This window comes from Sinocyclocheilus grahami, unplaced genomic scaffold (genome assembly GCF_001515645.1).
Source record: "Sinocyclocheilus grahami isolate Dianchi unplaced genomic scaffold, SAMN03320097.WGS_v1.1 scaffold371.1, whole genome shotgun sequence".
In the NCBI taxonomy this organism is placed as follows: domain Eukaryota; kingdom Metazoa; phylum Chordata; class Actinopteri; order Cypriniformes; family Cyprinidae; genus Sinocyclocheilus; species Sinocyclocheilus grahami.
In genome coordinates, this window is record NW_015505550.1 from 227,765 (window position 1) to 246,470 (window position 18,706).

The 18,706-nt window shown below is 37.7% G+C and overlaps 1 protein-coding gene across 1 annotated transcript in view; it reads right to left on the reverse strand.

The window, feature by feature from the left end:
* Positions 1–2,009: 2,009 nt before the first annotated feature.
* LOC107549408 (supervillin-like) overlaps positions 2,010–18,706 on the reverse strand; it is a 59,653-nt gene continuing 42,956 nt past the window's right edge. The window contains exons 15-39 of the mRNA XM_016230479.1: positions 17,643–17,690; positions 16,737–16,805; positions 15,671–15,839; positions 15,410–15,505; positions 15,206–15,292; positions 14,905–15,082; positions 14,574–14,746; positions 13,858–14,013; positions 12,976–13,112; positions 12,153–12,300; positions 11,858–12,003; positions 10,877–11,052; positions 10,348–10,492; positions 10,051–10,244; positions 9,890–9,972; positions 7,916–8,064; positions 7,291–7,396; positions 6,919–7,126; positions 6,703–6,836; positions 6,006–6,161; positions 5,634–5,777; positions 3,973–4,094; positions 3,729–3,884; positions 3,304–3,324; positions 2,010–2,376 (exon numbers count right to left, since the gene is read on the reverse strand). Coding sequence (XP_016085965.1) covers positions 2,290–2,376; positions 3,304–3,324; positions 3,729–3,884; positions 3,973–4,094; positions 5,634–5,777; positions 6,006–6,161; positions 6,703–6,836; positions 6,919–7,126; positions 7,291–7,396; positions 7,916–8,064; positions 9,890–9,972; positions 10,051–10,244; positions 10,348–10,492; positions 10,877–11,052; positions 11,858–12,003; positions 12,153–12,300; positions 12,976–13,112; positions 13,858–14,013; positions 14,574–14,746; positions 14,905–15,082; positions 15,206–15,292; positions 15,410–15,505; positions 15,671–15,839; positions 16,737–16,805; positions 17,643–17,690 — 3,288 coding nt within the window. The 3' untranslated portion in view covers positions 2,010–2,289. The remainder of the gene's footprint in view (positions 2,377–3,303; positions 3,325–3,728; positions 3,885–3,972; positions 4,095–5,633; positions 5,778–6,005; positions 6,162–6,702; positions 6,837–6,918; positions 7,127–7,290; positions 7,397–7,915; positions 8,065–9,889; positions 9,973–10,050; positions 10,245–10,347; positions 10,493–10,876; positions 11,053–11,857; positions 12,004–12,152; positions 12,301–12,975; positions 13,113–13,857; positions 14,014–14,573; positions 14,747–14,904; positions 15,083–15,205; positions 15,293–15,409; positions 15,506–15,670; positions 15,840–16,736; positions 16,806–17,642; positions 17,691–18,706) is intronic.

Below are 18,706 nucleotides of genomic sequence, written 5' to 3' on the forward strand. Positions count from 1 at the left end.
CTCCTCTCACATGAGAAGTTTGAGTTCTCTGTTTCTCCAGAGCACCTGGAACCAGCAGCATCAGGTGAATTAGGCCCTTCCTCTGCCTCCCTGATGCGCTGAGTGTTTGGCTAGCTTGCAGTATGCTCACCCTTCTTCTCGACCTTCATGCTGCAGGTCGAGCCCCCTCTCGTTGAGAGCTGGGTTTGTGCTCCCTCAGCCAAGGTAAACTACTGCAAGCCGTTCCAGCATTGAAACATGCTGTAGGTCGAGCCCCCCTTCTCGACTGAGAACTAGGTGTGTTGCTCCCACAGCTAAGTAAATTATTGCTAGCTGTTCCACCATTGGAACATGCTGTAGGTTGAGCTCCCTCTCGATTGAGAGCAGGATGTTTGCTCCCACAGCTACAGATTTACTGCTAGCCACTCCAGCATTATAGCCGTAGCCATAGCGTTTTTGGGGATGTGCTATTTCTATCTATGGGCTGCTCTTTCAGGGTGCCATGAGAACCCCTAGAACGGTATTTCAAGTGTGTGCACGTTATGCTTTGCCCACTTTTCTAAAATCCACATAGCTGGTAAGTGTGCACGTTATGCTTTGCCCACTTTCTAAAATCCTGTACGGTAAGAGCTATGCGCAACAACTTTGTGCTCTTTCGGAGTAGTTTAAAACCCCGGTTCCGCCTTGGGCACCACTCCTCCTATGTATCCTCTGGATACCTGCTTTAACAGGGTGTTGCTACTAGGGGTCTATTGAGACAGTTCCTTCAGCACATACAAAGAGAACATGCGGTAGGCCCTGTGTGACAGGCCAAGACTAGTATTATTCTAGGCTCTTGGCCGTATTCCCTTAAAGGAATCTATTCCTGATTCCAAGCCTTGAGCTCTACCCCGGGCCCAGGAGTCTGGCCCTAACAGGTAAGTATTTGGGGTATGTAGCCTAGGCCTTTGGCCATAGGGAATAACGTCACTGACAGCCTTGCCATGCTGCGGACGCAAGCTTCAGACGAAGTAGTGAATGATGTGTGCTCCCGGCACCTATTTATACTATAGTCGCACCGGTAGTGACGTCATGGCTGTCGCCGGCCAACGAGTTGGTGTTTTTTCAATGTATGCTTCAGACACGGTCACGACGTGGCGTTCCCCATAGCAACCCCTAGAGGACGCAGTGTCTCATTCCCTACTCAGGGAACCATGGTTACATAAGTAACCCAAGACGAACTTTATCATTTAGTGGCAAAGCTTTCGCATTCCTCCGAAAAACTTCACGTTTGCCCGCTAAAGCCCCAAGTATAATTTGTTTCATATAGTTATGGTGCATGGATCTGCACTTCAAATTTGCACTGAAAATAAACCATGGTAAAAACCAGGAACCTTTGAGACACTAATTTCTACATACCACGGTTTGGGACACACCAAGTCTTATTTCGAATACTATTTAGGACGAATAGTATGCCAGTTGAGACGCATCATGTCAAACAACACGCCAAAATCAAAATCATATATGCATAATGCTAAAACCTCCAAAAATAAAGTTTAATCGTGATTTTATGAGTTTGATTTCAAAATGTATGATCAAAACTAATTTGAGAACAAAGCACCGGACAATATTTTTATTATCTACATTATTCAGTGTTTATTTGCACCATTATTTATTTATATCACAAATATGTCTTCAAAATGCAGACTAGCATCTGTCTTTATATAAACTGTACATGAAGGCAAGGCACTATACAATGCAGAATAGAAAGAGATTTTCTCTTATTCCACAGTTTCATTCAAACTTGTTTGAAGAGACACACACTGTATGGAATCTCAAACACTCTCCCATGCACACACAGACACATATATAGGGTTCTCAGGTTCAAGCATCTATCTGGAAGGTTTAAACACATCTTGACGCCATTTATGAGAGCAGGTATGAACAAACTTACATAAAGAGCTCTTTTGAGCTTTCTTACAATTAGATAACTAAAAGCCATTTTATTTATTAGGTCTTTATATAAAGCTGGCCAGTGCATGAAAGCTGCCTTGTGAATGTTGGATGGTGACTGGCTTCATGTGGACACAGCAATGCAGAACAATGGGAGGAAAAGATGCTGGGAAGCACTCAAAACATTCAACAACAAATAAAAATAAAAAAAATCTTGCTAATTCACTGATAAAAACAAAAAAGAAAATGGGAGAAAAATGTGCTACAGGAGGCTGCTGAACCCCTGCCCATCTGTGTCTTTTCTTCTTCCTCCAGCTCCTTTTCACCTCCCTGTGTGGGTTGACACAGGTAGATCTTCACTTGCGTTCACTAGTCCCTTTAAAACAGTCCTTTGGCTTTCTTCACATTCACTTGCTTCCATCCTGGCAGTGCCTCATACTCACTTCTTGTCATTTCCAATGCTTTCTGTAGAGAACATGCACACATATATAAGTTTAAGCATAAGGATTTAAAAGTGCATGCAGATGACATAGAAGTGTTCATCATACTCAGGACTCTGAGGTGCTGAACACAATGGATGAATGATAAAGAGCTGTAGGATATTGGTCATTGCCATTCATCAATCCAAAAATGTAAATAATATTAAAGTACAAAGTATTTAAATTAGAGATGCACAATTTATCTGTACCATATCTGCTTTTAGCTGATATTAGATTTTTTTGTTTGTTTTTAATTTATAGGCCTCAGTCAATGTTGAATATCTAATTTCTCCCATTTTTACATTTAAATTACCTTTTCCATCCTCTATCACTCAAAGTCAATAAAAACAATATTTTAAAAACACTGTTGAATCTAATCAAAATGAATATACATTTTTTTATACTGTACATCACGATGTTGTGATGCCAAAATTCACATGAAGAATTTAAAAAGATTGAGTTTTTTGTTTTGTTTTATTTAGATAAAAATGGCATAAAAGTTTTATCAGTCACTTATTGGTTATTGACCATAACGTGAAAATAATTACTGGATTATTGGAATTTTACTACTAGCACATGCCTCAATTAAAGATGACTACCATTCAACAGTTTGGGGTTAGTACGATTTCTTATGTTTTTGAAATAAAATAATATTCTATAAAAAAAAAGAAGAAAAAAAAAAAAGAAAAAAAGTAATGACCCCAAATTTTTGAATAATAGTGTATATCCAAGAAAACTTCAACCCCACATGTGAGACCTAGAGTATCAGTGAGATAGTGGTGAACAGTGACCCACACGCTGCTAGATACAAGGCGGTTTGTGCCAAGGCATGTGAGACACAAGCACATGGTGATGCAGATCACACAGTGAGGATGTGGGAAAACACCAGTGTTACTCATGAAACAAAACTCACCTTCCCAGAAGCCCCTACACCCTGGAATGTGAAGGGAAAAATTAACCTCATCAGACGCAAGACTACACCAGCAAAAAAGGGAAAAGCAGAAAGATGCAGGGAGAGACAGGTTAAGAGAGGCCGCTTTAAGATGACATAGTGGGAGCAGAAGTAGAAACATGAAAGAGATGAAGGGGAAAAAAGGCTAAATAAAAGTAGATAGTACTTAAAAGACGAAATATATGAGCACATTCAGGCAGACAGATGTTACAGAACAGATATACTTCAGTAATATTCCTGTCCAACGTCTCAAAATCATGCAATACTTTAAATCGTCCATAATTATAAAGTTAGGCTTTTTTGCACAACTAATGAAACTTAAACACTACTGTAACAATTATCCGAGTAATCTTTTGAAACCTCATTGTTAATTAGATTTTTCTTACCTCAAAGTCCTCATCAGAAAGGTAGATCTCAAGACGTAGAGGGTCAACACCTTCTGGTAGTGGACGGGCTTGAAGATCAGCGAGTGGGTAAGTGGCCTTGCAGAGTCTAGTCAATACGTCTTCAACAAGAATGATCTGATTACATACTTCAGCCTCCTATAATCACAGAAAACAACAACATCTTTAAACCATTCTAACAACACAAAACATAAACTTGGTATGTGCATTAAACTTTCTCTCTCACCTTCTCTGTGATCTCAGCAATATCCTCTCTGTGCTCCCAGCCGGGAAACATATTAGTGAATGTAAGAGGCTCAAGTCCCGCATGGATCAGGTATGATTTTGGAGATTTTTTCTCATTTTTTTCTAAAAACAAAAGCAAAGCCATGTTATTGTATGACTTTTTAATTGTTTTATTTAATATTGTCATTTTATTACAATAAAATAATAAAAAATAAAAATTATACAATACAGTCCAGATTTGAACTTGCATCCCCATGAGCACAGCTTCGTGTGTTATAAGAACATGCATAAACACGCCCATGAGAATTTCATTTCAAAATGATATTAAGTCAAGTCAAATTTATTTACTTTATCTAAGTCAAGTATAACACTTTTTACAATACACATAATTTCAAAGCTGCTTTTCAGAGTCATACTTGTCAACCTGCATCACTTTGGTTAATCTTTGAACCACAAATTAAGATATTTTTATTGTGACATTATATCCATCATAACATGAATCCATATGAATGGAGCAGTTTTGTGAAGTCTTGTGAAGAGATACGATCACTTAATATGGTGAACAGATTTAATTTAGGATTTAAATATTGGCCGGTATTGTTCTATAACAGGGTCATTAAACACCCTGTTTCAGTACCGGTTAGTTCTCACCACAGTGGAGAGGGAAGAGGGGAGACAGACAAAACAGACAACTTCGGTTTCAGATGCCCCCATTGAGTTAAATACACAAATAAATGTACAGTCATTTGCACTCTGCATCGAAAACATATATATGAACACACTGTTGCACCTCTAATAACTTTTAAGCCTTATTTTGCAGTGTTTATATAAGCTTTTTGATTGGTTGCATCAAGGAGCTGTAAAAACTGGTTACACTCACTAAGTGAATGAATCGTGTCCATCGTTCCAAGGGAGAGTAAGCAACTCTCAAAAAGTATTATGAAAATTCTGGGAAAAAAAAGTCTGAAAGGTCCAAAAATAAATAAATAAATAATTTCATTAATTCATTTTACAAATATATATTAAGGGATTTAGACAATGGTTGGTTTTGTTCTATGTCAAACTGTACAATTCTTAAAAAGCAACAACAAAGTGAAAAAACAACCAGTTGTCACAGAGTATGGTGTTAGTTTAACATTTTCCAAAACTAATTAGCACTCATTTAAACAATGATGTTGAGAAATATAGGCCTGGTTTCACAGACAGGGTTTAGATTAAGCAAGGATTAGGCCTTAGTTAAATTATGACTTTTTTTTTTTTTTTTTTTTTTAACGTGCACCTTGATACATATTTTAAGATTTGTCAGTGCAAGTTGCTTTCAGTTAAGACAGCTCAAAGATGCATATTAGTTTTGGACTAGGCTTAGGACTTGTCCGTGAAACCGGGCAAAAGGGTTTTAATATGAAGTAATTTCAAATCAAATATCTGTGATTTCTTTACTGTATTGTGATGTTGTTCTGTACTGTGGTTGAAAATTAATCAGCAACAAACATTTTTACAACAATATAAGTAATTTTCAATCAAAATCTTATTGTTGTCATTTCCCCCACCTCTAGGTAGTTTAAATGGGGTTCTGCTATAAAGTCAACATATATCATGCTTTATTACACAATATCATTCTTGTTTCTTTCCTAACAACATCATTAAAGACTGGCGTGTCACCTTTGCTATACTGGAGCACAGTTTCCATGGCACACTTCCTGTCAGAGTCCCATCGTATACGAGCTGAGCCCGTGCTCTCACTATCCTCAGGCCACCAGCCCTGCCACAGGTACACTTCATGGTGATTATCCACCAAAAACAGGGCTAAAAGACAATCAAACACAAGTAGTGGCATCATGATACTGCCACAGACAAACCTCATGATTTTTCAACGAGTGTGAAGAATCAAATTTCCTTAATACATTATGCATGCAGTGAGTGTAGAAAAGCCTAATTAAATTGAAACTGACACCCACCCAGAATACCTAACAGTACAAGTTACATCAGACAGCACTCTTAACGCTGTTTAATGAACATGAATATGTCAAGCACCTGGCTGAGTAGCTGTATACAAATCCTCCTGTAGGAAAGGCATCGAATTGACCAAATTTGGTTCCCTGGATGGATACACAAACTCCATTGCCACAAACTCTCCTGAAGTGCTGCTTAACTGGAACAGCCGGGGAGTGAAGTTGAACTTTCCCGGATCTGAGAAACACAAAAAAACACATAAATCCACAGTATTTTTCTAAGACATGTACAAATAAAAATGATGCCACGTGTCCATTCAGAGCAAATCTAAACAATCTCAAAATAAATCACATATCTTTAATGTAAACAGCCATACATTCAACCACAAAACAGTGTAACTGCAAGTTTAAAATACCCAAGGTATGTTTTATTTAATATATACAGTACATATGTATTAAACTTGGTTTATGTACTAATACATCAGTACATACGAACTAGAGGTTGATCAATGCTGGATTTTGCTAATGATAATTCAAGGAATAGTTCACTCAAGTGTAGTTCACCCCATAGTTCTAACTTGAGAGTAAGTAAATGACAGAATTTTCATTTTTGGGTGAACAATTTCTTAAAACATTTGTTGTACTATTAATATATTTAAGACTTTTTATGACCTTAAATTGATCAAACAGAATTTAAGACTTTTTAAGGACCCGCAGGAAACCTGTAAATCACCTCCACGTCAGCATCCAAACACACAGACGGACGCTTCTCTGCTCACCCTGTAGCATGCAGTCATACGCCTTTCGATCTCTCCTTCCCAAGGCCTCCCAGAAGCCCTGTGGTTCAGCTCCCTCATCACACTCTTGAATGGACACCTTACTGCTGCTGTGAAGCCCCGCCTCAAGAGGACACCTGTATACCGGAGAGTCGTCAGGGGTCTACAATCTTTTTGCAATGAAGTGCTGTTGGTTTGTTTGTGTGTGAGTTGACTTACTGCTCTTTGATTTTGTTGGCAGCGGTACGACCCACATCACGTGTGTGCATCTGTGCTTTGCAGCCATGCCACAGGTACATGATGGCTTTTGAGATGTTCAGGAGGATCATAGAGATGCGAGACCGTAAGCTGCTGCAGTGGCACACCACCTCTAGCAGATAGCCCTCAATGGGTTTCTCTCCTCTCACACAGTATAAACTCCAGTCATCTGCACAATAAAGGAAATCGAGTCAAATCCATTTGAAGTAGTCTGTTAAAAATATGATTTTCATGATGTATATAATTTGCTTTAACTATTTAACTAACCTAAAAATGTTAAGGAAAAAATATGTTAAATACAAACTGTGTGGTAAAGTTAGCAAAAAAGATTACTTTGCACATTTTCTTCCTCCTCTTCTCTCTTTCCAGCATGAACAATCATTCCTCCATTGAAGCACTGTAAAAAACAAGGAGGCTCCTTTCCCTGCTGTACCTGGACCTGCATAACAAGCATCATGTTGAACCGACATATTTTTGCAAAAGATTTCTATTTCAAATGAATGCTGTTGTTTTGAACTTTCTATTCATTACAAAAATATTGAAAAAAACATTAAAAAATATTAAGCATCACAACTTTTTTCAACATTGATAATAAGAAATGTTCCTTCAGCATTAAGCCAGCATATCAGAATAATTCTTGAAGGATAATGTGACACTGGAGACTGAAGTAATGGCTGCTGAAAATTCAGCTTTGCCATCACAGAAATAAATTACAACTTAAAATATATTTAAATAGAAAAGTTATTTTAAATTGAAAAATATTTTACAATATTACCGTTTCACTCTATTTTTGATCAAATAAATGCAGCTTTGGTGAGCATTAGAGAGACTTCTTTCAAAAAAAAAAAAAAAAAACATTCTTACAGACCCCAAACTTTTAAACAGCAGTGCAGAAAAGGCTTAAGAACATCCTTAAAATTAGTTTTAAAAAGATGATCCATAGAACCATAGTGAGTACCTGAGCACCCCTCTCCTCATCCAGCTCTACAGTCATCAGTGCTGAGGTTCCCTTCTCACTTACAGTGGAGTTACGACCCTGCCAGAAGAAATAACAGCATTTCTCCTTCCCTGGACCGATGATCCGTTCTGAATGCAGTCTCTTGCCAACTGTTCAAAAAAGCAGAGAGTTTTGGATCATGGTCTTGTGGTTTCACAAAGTTAACATATGAGAGCCACAGTTTAATTTAAATTAAATTTTATACAATGGTCTGTCTAAAAAAAAGAGCAATCTTGATACACCATATTGAGTAACTACAGACTGATATCAAATCTACCTTTTATAGGCAAGATTATTGTGAAGGTTGTTTTTAATCAGCTTAACTACTACTTAAACTCAAATGGATACCTGGACAATTTTCAATCTGGTTTCCGACCGCATCACAGCACAGAGACAGCACTCATAAAGATAATAAATGATATTCGCTTAAATTCTGATTCTGGCAAAATATCAGTGCTGGTACTACTAGATCTCAGTGCTGCATTTGAAACCGTTGATCATAACATACTACTAGAGAGACTGGAAAACTGGGTCGGGTTTCTAGGATGGTAATCAAATGGTTCAGGTCATACTTAGAAGGGAGAGGTTATTATGCGAGAATAGGAGAGCATAAGTCTAAGCGGATGTCCATGAAATGCGGAGTCCCACAAGGATCAATTCTTGCACCACTCTTGTTTAGCCTGTACATGCTCCCACTAAGACAAATAATGAGAAAGAACCAAATTGCCTATCACAGCTATGCAGATGACACCCAGATTTACCTAGCCTTATCTCCAAATGAATACAGCCCCCTTGACTCCCTCTGCCAATGTATTGATGAAATAAACAGTTGGATGAGCCAAAACTTTCTTCAGTTAAACAAGGAGAAAACTGAAGTCATTGCGTTTGGAAACAAAGATGAAGTTCTCAAGGTGAATGCATACCTGGACTCTAGGGGTCAAACAACTAAAAATCAAGTCAAGAATATTGGTGTGATTCTGGAGTCAGACCTTAATTTCAATAGTCATGTCAAAGCAGTAACTAAATCAGCATACTATCATCTCAAAAACATTGCAAGAATTAGATGTTCTGTTTCCAGTCAAGACTTGGAGAAACTAGTTCATGCCTTTATCACCAGCAGGGTGGAAAATTGTAATGGTCTTCTCACCGGCCTTCCCAAGAAGACCATTAGACAGCTGCAGCTCATCCAGAACGCTGCTGCCATGATTCTGACTAGTACCAGAAAATCTGAGCATATCACACCAGTCCTCAGGTCTTTATACTGGCTTCCAGTTACATTTAGGACTGATTTTAAAGTACTTTTACTCATTTATAAATCACTCAATGGCCTAGAACCTAAATACATTGCAGATATGCTCACTGAATAAGCCTAACAGACCACTCAGATCATTAGGATAAAGTCAGTTAGAAATACCAAGGGCTCACACAAAACAAGGGGAATCTGCTTTTAGTTATTATGCTGCCCGCAGTTGGAATCAGCTTCCAGAAGAGATCAGATGTGCTAAAACATTAGCCACATTTAAATCCAGACTCAAAACTCATATGTTTAGATGTGCATTTAGAGAATGAGCACTGTGCTACGTCCGAACTGATTGCACTATTTTATGTATAATCTTTTTCTATTCTATTCTTATTTTTTTTCATGATTATTTTAATTCCTTTTATGTAAAGAACTTTGAATTACCATTGTGTATGAAATGTGCTATATAAATAAACTTGCCTTGCCTTGAATACTCGATTCTGATTGGCTGGCAGGTATGCATTAAAACCATTTAATCCACAGGTAGTTCCAACACACACCAACATCAAACATCCCCAACAGCTTAAACTTGTCAGTGCTGGCAAATGACCATGGCTAGCTGTGCATTATCGTTTACATATTTTAGTTGACAAAAACAACATGCATACTATGCACACCTCCAAAATACAACTCACCTGCTGTGCTGATCATGTACTTCCATTTGACCACGTATGTGTCCCCTTCATGGAACTGACCAATGCTCTGTTTGGGTAGACGACTAGAAAAAGCAAGAAAGAGAGTGTTTGTATATGAAACCCCATTAATTTAATAGTCTTAAATAAATGATCCATCCTACCTGTAGTCAAACTCTAGAATGTGCCAGACATCAACAGACAAGGTGCTGATCTCAAAATTACGTCCCTCGCCACCTTCCACCAATCCATAACCACGTCCAACATCGACCCCATCCAGAACAGTCTTGACTGGTGTCCATACTGTCATCAACATCAGTGATGCATTGTACGGCCGACATTCCCCACCCCGATGCTCCTAAATAAATTAACCATCCAATTTTATTTCACGTTTTGCAACATTCCATATTTATTCTGACGCACCTAATTCTAATTTAGTAACTTATTTTGTGAGAGTCTACCTTGTTTTCAACAACATGCGAGTCACCATTCTTAGTGGATTTCTTGGTGTCACTCCAATCCAAAAACTTTTCTTTAAAAAGAATAGTCTCATTGTGCTGCGTTAACCTGCCAAACACAGCCCAGTCTGGTCGTCCATGGCCTTTCCTATGAATAACAGATTCAGGAAAGACAATAATTGTTTTAATTTCATATACATTTTATACAAATCTGTATATAACATCTATATATAATGATATAACTTCATAAGAACAGAACAAAACAAAACCATGAGATGTGAACACAGAAGTCATTTATTTTAGGAGTGACGCATCAGCTCTCAGAAATTCTGCTGGCAACCCGAGTCTGTTTATGAACACTAAGATACTATGCTACTGTTTTGACAGGTGTAGCGAGTTAAGCAACAGTAGCACACTTCTGACCTGAAAGGCCTCTGTGAATGAGCTTTAAAAGGTCACAAGTGCCAAAACTTGATCTATGATGGAACAGTAAGCATCAGCAGAGCCAAACATACTCAGCTCTGATTTGTACCTGGGTATAAGGTCGTTGCACTCTCCAGGGTCCAGAGGATTAATATCACAGTTGGTGTAGTCAAAGGTGCCATTCCACAAGTGCTTTGCCAGCTGAAAAGCCACTTTTCTCTGTGCCAGTGTCACCTCCTTACCATGCCATACGTAGACCTCGCTACCAAAATCAAGCACCAGCACCTAGATGTCCAGCAAGAATAAAAAGTTGGTTTAAACTTGTACTTGCCTTACTTTAGTTTATTTTATTTAATATAGTGTGTTTAGCGGAGATGCACAATATATTCATAATAATCAAAGTGAATTGAACTGAATTTATTTAAATGGAATTGTTAAGTATTGGCCTGAGTAGGCTGATATTTAAACGAGAATAAAGTCAGGTTTTTTTTTTTTTTAATATTGTACCAAAAATGACTATGCATCCTAAAACATCATTTTTTTCCCTACTTCTCGCATGCAAACTTGTAGACTGTAGCTTATAATATGAATAAAATATATTGCTAGTTTAAAGTTTAAAAAACAAATCTTATTTAATTTTATCAAACCATCCTTAATATTAAATATGTAGTATTTTCAAGTACTTCTTTAGGGTTAAGCATGGAGCATCGAGGAACTCGACCCCAGTAGTCATCTTCAGGAACAAGTTTATCCTCTATGAGCCTGTAGATACAGTTGGTTTCTACGACGGCACTCTCATAGAACTCATCTTCTTCTGGAGTGCCAGCCTTAAATGGAATTGTTAAGTATTGGCCTGAGTAGGCTGATATTTAAACGAGAATAAAGTCAGGTTTTTTTTTTTTAAATATTGTACCAAAAATGACTATGCATCCTAAAACATCATTTTTTTCCCTACTTCTCGCATGCAAACTTGTAGACTGTAGCTTATAATATGAATAAAATATATTACTAGTTAGTTAGAATGAATGAATGAATGGTCAAAATTTCGTCAAACCATCCCTAATATTAAATATGTAGTATTTTCAAGTACTTCTTTAGGCTTAAGCATGGAGCAGCGAGGGACTCGACCCCAGAAGTCATCTTCAGGAACAAGTTTATCCTCCATGAGCCTGTAGATGCAGTTGGTTTCTACAACGGCACTCTCATAGAACTCATCGTCTTCTGGAGTGCCAGCAGCTGTAGGGTATAGAGGGCAATATTTACAGGGACTGTGGTACGTAAAGGTCATTAAACTGCTCTAACATCAGCATGCCTTATGCTTGAGTACAAAAATACAGATGTTTAAACACTCTTCCTTCAACAGAAGGAATTACAGATTAGTTTACCTTGATAACTGGCTTGGCCACCAAGGATCTTCCAAAACTCTTTGGCGGCATGAGTGTGAGTTTTGGCACCTTCCTCGATGGTCTGCACATACGAGGCTCTGCATCCCAGGTCATGCTTGGTCTGAATGAATGCAGCTAACTCTGCAGCCTGCATGATTGAAGATACAAACTCTTTTTACTCTTTTTATTTGCACCACAAATACAGATTAACATAACATAACACAACACAACACTGTTTCCCTCACTCTGCTCCCATGTACAGAAATACACATATGATCACTTATTCAAAAAAGTCAAAATCAGAGTTCAATGACCTGCAGTCTGGATTACACAATAATAGAAAGTTGTGTGTAAGAGAGAGACAGAAGCTTTTACAATTCACCTCCTGCTTCCTGTACAACAATATGACATTTCCTTTGTGGTTAATTCTGTTTACTTCCTGCACGTGGGGGACTCACCAACATATGAATAGTACTGAAAACACCACGGCTGAGTACAGGATATGACAGATTTAACTGTAACAAAATCCTAAGAACCAAAAGTACATACTTTTTATATTAGTGACTAATACTGACATCCTGCACTGAACAGCCAGTGTTATTTTAGTATTATTTTTTATAGTATTACAGTGTTTATTAAAATTCTGAATTAACTTTTATTTTATTTTATTTTCAACTTTCATTTTAACTTTAGTTTACATTTGAATTAAGTTTAAATTTTATTAGTTTTAATTAACAATAACACTGCTAACAGCTGGATATTAAACAGAGCTAAAGTGATAGCGTGATGTGTGTTTATTGGTACACGTAGCAGACACACTCACTTTGGCCTTCTCAATAACATTTGCAAATTCTCCAATCCAGATGAAGCAATGATGGGGTGCAATCAAAAGGAAGCAGTCACCACTGTTCAAGGAAGAAGCTCTGGGCTCAACCAGTCTGGTCTGAACATGCCGTCGACCTGATTAAAATGCACAGAAAAATTGGGACAATATCAATGAGAGTCACATGCTGAACTGATGTCAGGAGCAAAAACACCAAGTGATTTGCTTTGACTGTACAGCTTTATCTTGGTTGAATTTTAAACTAAAAAGACACCCATGTTATGATATAATACATTACAACGAAATGTTATATTGTACTACTTTCATAAATTGTGCACCGAAAACAGTTAAAATTAGCACAACTTCCGGCACAAGAGAACATTACTACAGCTGGCCATAATATGTTGTTGTTGTTGGACTGCTGATGTGTTGTTCTCTTCATTAAGCCTATCTGGTTTCTTTCTCTCTGTTTTTATTAAGGGTAGAATGCTGTTTTGGGAACATGCACATAGGTTTAAATTGAGAGGGGTGCCTTATGAGGAATCCTACAACAAGCTGTCCCCATAACAAAAGCAGCAGGTCTCATGCAAGACGGGTTCTCCCTCCTACTTTTAAGTAAACAGCATCTTTCATGGCTGTCTCACTGCCAAGTAAATAATGTCTCTACGGAAACACACAGATACAGCATACTCTATATGGCTAGGTGCTAATCAGAGACCATTAATCTTCATATGAATCATAGTTGAGAATAAAGCTGTGCCCAAACAAGGTCAGAATGGATGATGAATATTGTTGACCAGCAGAGCCATCTGTAAAAGGAGCCCTCCCCCCTTTCATTGAGCTGAAATATTGTGCATCACAGCTGTTGTCATTGTCACTCACCTTTGACCTGAATGAGCATGAGCTTTTTATAGGGCATGGCACTGTTGTTGGAACCCTGCTCAGATGCATTCACACTTCGCAGACTCACACTGCTGAAGTTTTCCTTACTGGCCAATCCAGCAAGAGCAACCTCAGAGAAACCGCTGTTCTTATTCACTATGAAAGAGAGGGAAAAAAACAGAGAGAGAGACAGCAAGAGTATGAACTCTTAACTTTTAAGAGAAAGACAGTAACTCAAAATAGTGTTTCATTGTATTCCGCTACACCAGGGCTGTCCAAACTCGGTCCTGGAGGGCCGGTGTCCTGCAGAATTTAGCTCCAACCCTAATTAAACACACCTGAACCAGCTAATCAAGCTCTTACTAGGCATAGAGACTTCCAGTCAGGAGTGTTGAGGCAAGTTGAAACTAAACTGCAGGGCACCGGCCCTCCAGGACCGAGTTTGGACAGCCCTGCGCTACACTGTCCTCACTCTTACATTTGGAGTGGTTTGGGTGGTTCGTTTAAGGCAAGAGATTCAAAAATGATTTAATGAGTCACCTGAATCCTTGTGCAGAATTTTTTGCAGAAAAAGATGTTTAGTTAAAAATTGCTGTTTGTCTCACACACTGGCTGACTGAAATACAGTTCCAACCGTATAAAAGAATTTGCATACTTAAAGAAAACGGGTTCATGAGCTCACTAGTCCAATTCTACACCCTTTCTCAATAACTCACTCTTTTCCTGTTTCATCCTCTTGCTCTCCAAAAGGCCGATATTCAGTCTCTGTTCTGTGTACTCATGTCTGATGTCCTCCCGAACGGCCAGCATTTTCAGGGGGTTTTTGGATGACTGAACATTTCTGGTGGGCCGCACTGCACGCTTGTGCTGCACCATGTCTGAGGTCAACCTAAAAAAATAAAAAAAACGGGGCTTTCAGCCTTGTTTAGTTGTCAATCTGTAAATAAACAAATTAATATTCTAATATACAAAATATGGCTGGCTGTACAGAGACAACTCTAGTCACTCGTAGCACAAATCGCTAGACAATATTTCTTCTTGCATTACCTGGACAGCTGCCCTCCAAAAATGGCATCAAAATCGTCGTTGATTTCCACCCTGCTAGTGATCTTGGCCATATCCTCTGAGTGTCGATAAAACTTATCGAAAATCTCATCATCTACAGTCATGACCTCTTTAACAGACTTCTCTGTGACTGCAATTGTGGCCTCTTGAAGTCCTGAAACTAAGAAATGTACATTACATACAAAACATACATTAAGAATAACCTGAATAAAATATGAAGTTGTTATAGGAGAAAATGTAACATCTCTGAGGTTAACTCAGACTAGAGGTTAATTACACTAACCTTTACTATTGAGCCGACCAAGGAATGACTCCAACTTTTCCAGCTTCTTGTCTGATTCCAGCTTCATGTTCTGTCTGACTTCAATCTCTACTTAAGAAAATACAGCAGTAATTATATATATATATATATATATATAGTGTATATAAGGGGGAGGGCGACCAGGAAATGATTGGACTTGAGTATGAGTACATTATGGCTTCTCACCTTCGTGTGGCTTTGAGATGGTATGGGAGGTATTCTTATTTTTAGAGGACAGAGGGGACAACACTGGATTTGTGAGAAAAGAGGGGGCTGCCAGACCTGGAGAGAAACAAACAGAGGAGAAAATTTCACAGTTAAAAAAAAAGCTAAACCGTATTCTAACTATATATCAAAACTATATGTTTTGTCCACTTAGTACAAAAATACATTAAAAAGTCTCAATCTGTGTCACTGCTGTGAAGCAATATGTGCATTTTTACTGACCTTTTTTAACCATACGGCCAGCCACTGTAAACTGAGTGGAGTCATTGAATGCTCCGTAACCTTTGACCTTCCAGGCATCCTCTTGTGCGGTGATGAGCTGTTTGCGTTCCTGAATAGACATCTCGTTTCGCTCAATCTGCTGACTCTCCACCACCTCATTTCCCATCCTCTGAGATGACAAAGGAGAAAACAATTAAGCATCTACATCACTGTCAGTGTGAAACACATTCTCTTTTTAATCATTTTAATCTAAAAGTGATGCTTTGTTGATAATCATTATGATTGTAAAAGTAGTAAGAGAAACAACACATCTCATAAAAGATTTAGCCATGAAAAAAACTCAAATAAAATTGTGAAATATAAAAATAACTAAGTATACACACTTAGTGGACTCTCCACCACCTCATTTCCCATCCTCTGAGATGACAAAGGAGAAAACAATTAAGCATTTACATCACTGTCAGTGTGAAACACATTCTCTTTTTAATCATTTTAATCTAAAAGTGATGCTTTGTTGATAATCATTATGATTGTAAAAGTAGTAAGAGAAACAACACATCTCATAAAAGATTTAGCCTTGAAAAAAACTCAAATAAAATTGTGAAATATAAAAATAACTAAGTATACACACTTAGTCTCCGTTTTCCTAACTTTAACCTGGAAGCAAACCAAATCAAAAGCATCTAAAATATACTGAATATTTATATATGTTGTCAAACTAGCTAGTTATTGACTCCAAAAAAAGACAATATGTAATAATCATATTTCTTCTTTTTGTTTTGTTTCCATTTATGTACATTATTTTACGTTACATGCAAGTATAACACACAGGTAAAATATACAGACAATGAAATGCCATCCTTGAAACAATGTCCCTGTATTTTGTATTGTGCACTTCTGGTCTGACGTGTTTTTTTTAACCATAAATTTAACAGGGTTTAGTATGGTGTAGAAATTAAAAATGGGAAAAAAAAGAGAAAAACATTAGTGGTCAAGAGGAGAGGCCGGCTGTCAGTATCGGAAGGCGGAATGAGGAGGAAAGTTTACATTGGGTGTTCTTGCTCACCTTGGGGAGGACTGCTATTTGATCCAGTGGTTCAGAGGCACACGAAAAGGAGGAGAAAAAGACAGGATCCTACAAACAGGACAGAGAGGTGAAGCAAGACAAAAGATGGAGAGACACATGACAAGGCAGGAGGGAATGAAGAGGAAGTCCAGGGACAGACAGCAGGCAGGTTATACTGGTCTAGTCTTAGACAAAGGTCACCTCTAAATAACCACATGACCTCTAGACAAAACATCATATTAATTTGCTAGAATGCTATGGTCAAATCTAGAGTACAACACACACAATTACCAGCCTTGTACAACCACCCTGAATCTGATGATGCTGAAATTAAACTATCTGCTGTCAATCAAGCAGCTTCAAGAGAAACCCCAATGGAAAGTACTTGCCTCAAATGAAATTAGTGGGCAGATACAGACAGTACTGTAAATAAATCACATATTCACAGGCTCCTCATTGTCATTAATTGATACTGTCCCTGAGGAGGCTGATCAATAGACTAAAAAACTAAAAGTCTGTTAAATTTAGGACTAAAGCTAACAAAGCCTTTAGCCTATCTATAAGAGTGGTTGAACAAGGCAAATACTAATCACACCATAACCGTGAAATCACCATTGGGTAAATGGAAAAAAAAAACACCACAATGGCTGATAAAATATAATAGAATTATGACATTGCAGAACTCATACAGTCACCATGGTAGCAATGTGAGAGGAACACGCAAATAAAATCACCACCACAAGCAACTGGGTAATCCGGAGTTGACAAGTTCCGAAACACCATTACAGCACACTGACGTCACCATGATTACAAGGATAAAACACAAAAACAAAACCATAACCCATGTACACTGGCAATACCCGTGCTAAGCCTGTTAGCACAGTGGCTAATGGCTAACAGCCTTACCCAAAGTTGATCAGACACGGCAAAGTCATCTATCATCAGCCCATCATCCTAGAAAAAGGGGTGAAATGAACGGGAAAAATGATCCCCAACTAAAAGCTCAGATACTTACTAAACTTAACCTTGAATCTGGTTACTGTGAAAAATAAATATGTTTATTATGCAGTCTGAAGATGCTACCTGTATTAATTCTATTAATAAAGTAACTAGGATTGCGATTCTCAATATTATTAAAATGCTACTCATATTAGAAGTTAACTTATTGTAATAGTTAACTACTGTGAAAACGTATTCTGATCTAAGAGTACTACATCTGAGTGAAACGGTTTATTGATAAGAAAAATGTAGAGCCGGGACTTGGTTGTCAGTTGTTGATGGAATAGAGGCAGATCTGAATGCGAGCTTGCAGCTTATTGTAAGAAAGGGAAGGGTTAAGTAGACTAAATGCTTGAAGAAGATCTGCATACATCACCACAAGATCGCTGGAAGATCGAGTTATGAGATTATAATTAAAAATTACGAAGTAAAAAAAAATAAAATAAAAATAAGAATGAATTTTCATTTCACGCCAACTTTCATGCAGATGAAAAGAAGATCTTTTAATCTTTTAAAGGAATTGTGATAGCTAAATCTGATCTACCAGATCGTCAGCTGAGTTTGAGCTCTAATGATAGCAAATTTCCAATGCTGATGTTATAAATAAATCACAATCGTCTTCAAAATAATTCCAAACAGAGAAAGGCATGTGAAACCTTACCACATCCCCCACTGCTCTAGAGAATTAGTATCAACCATGCACATTTTTTAAACATGTTTTATTGTAATAAATTATATTATAATAAGAAAAAACACATGCAGTAAATTAGTGGACTAGCAGAAAAATTATGCAGGTTAAGAAAACATACTGTTTCAAACATACAAATAATCCAGAACCCTTCACTACAAAAATGTACACATTCATGATGACCATATGACCTCTACTAGCCCTAGTAAAAACACAACAGCATAGACAGCACCTGTTATTGCTCCAGGATTAACATTTGTGCCTTAATTTTACTTTGTTTTTT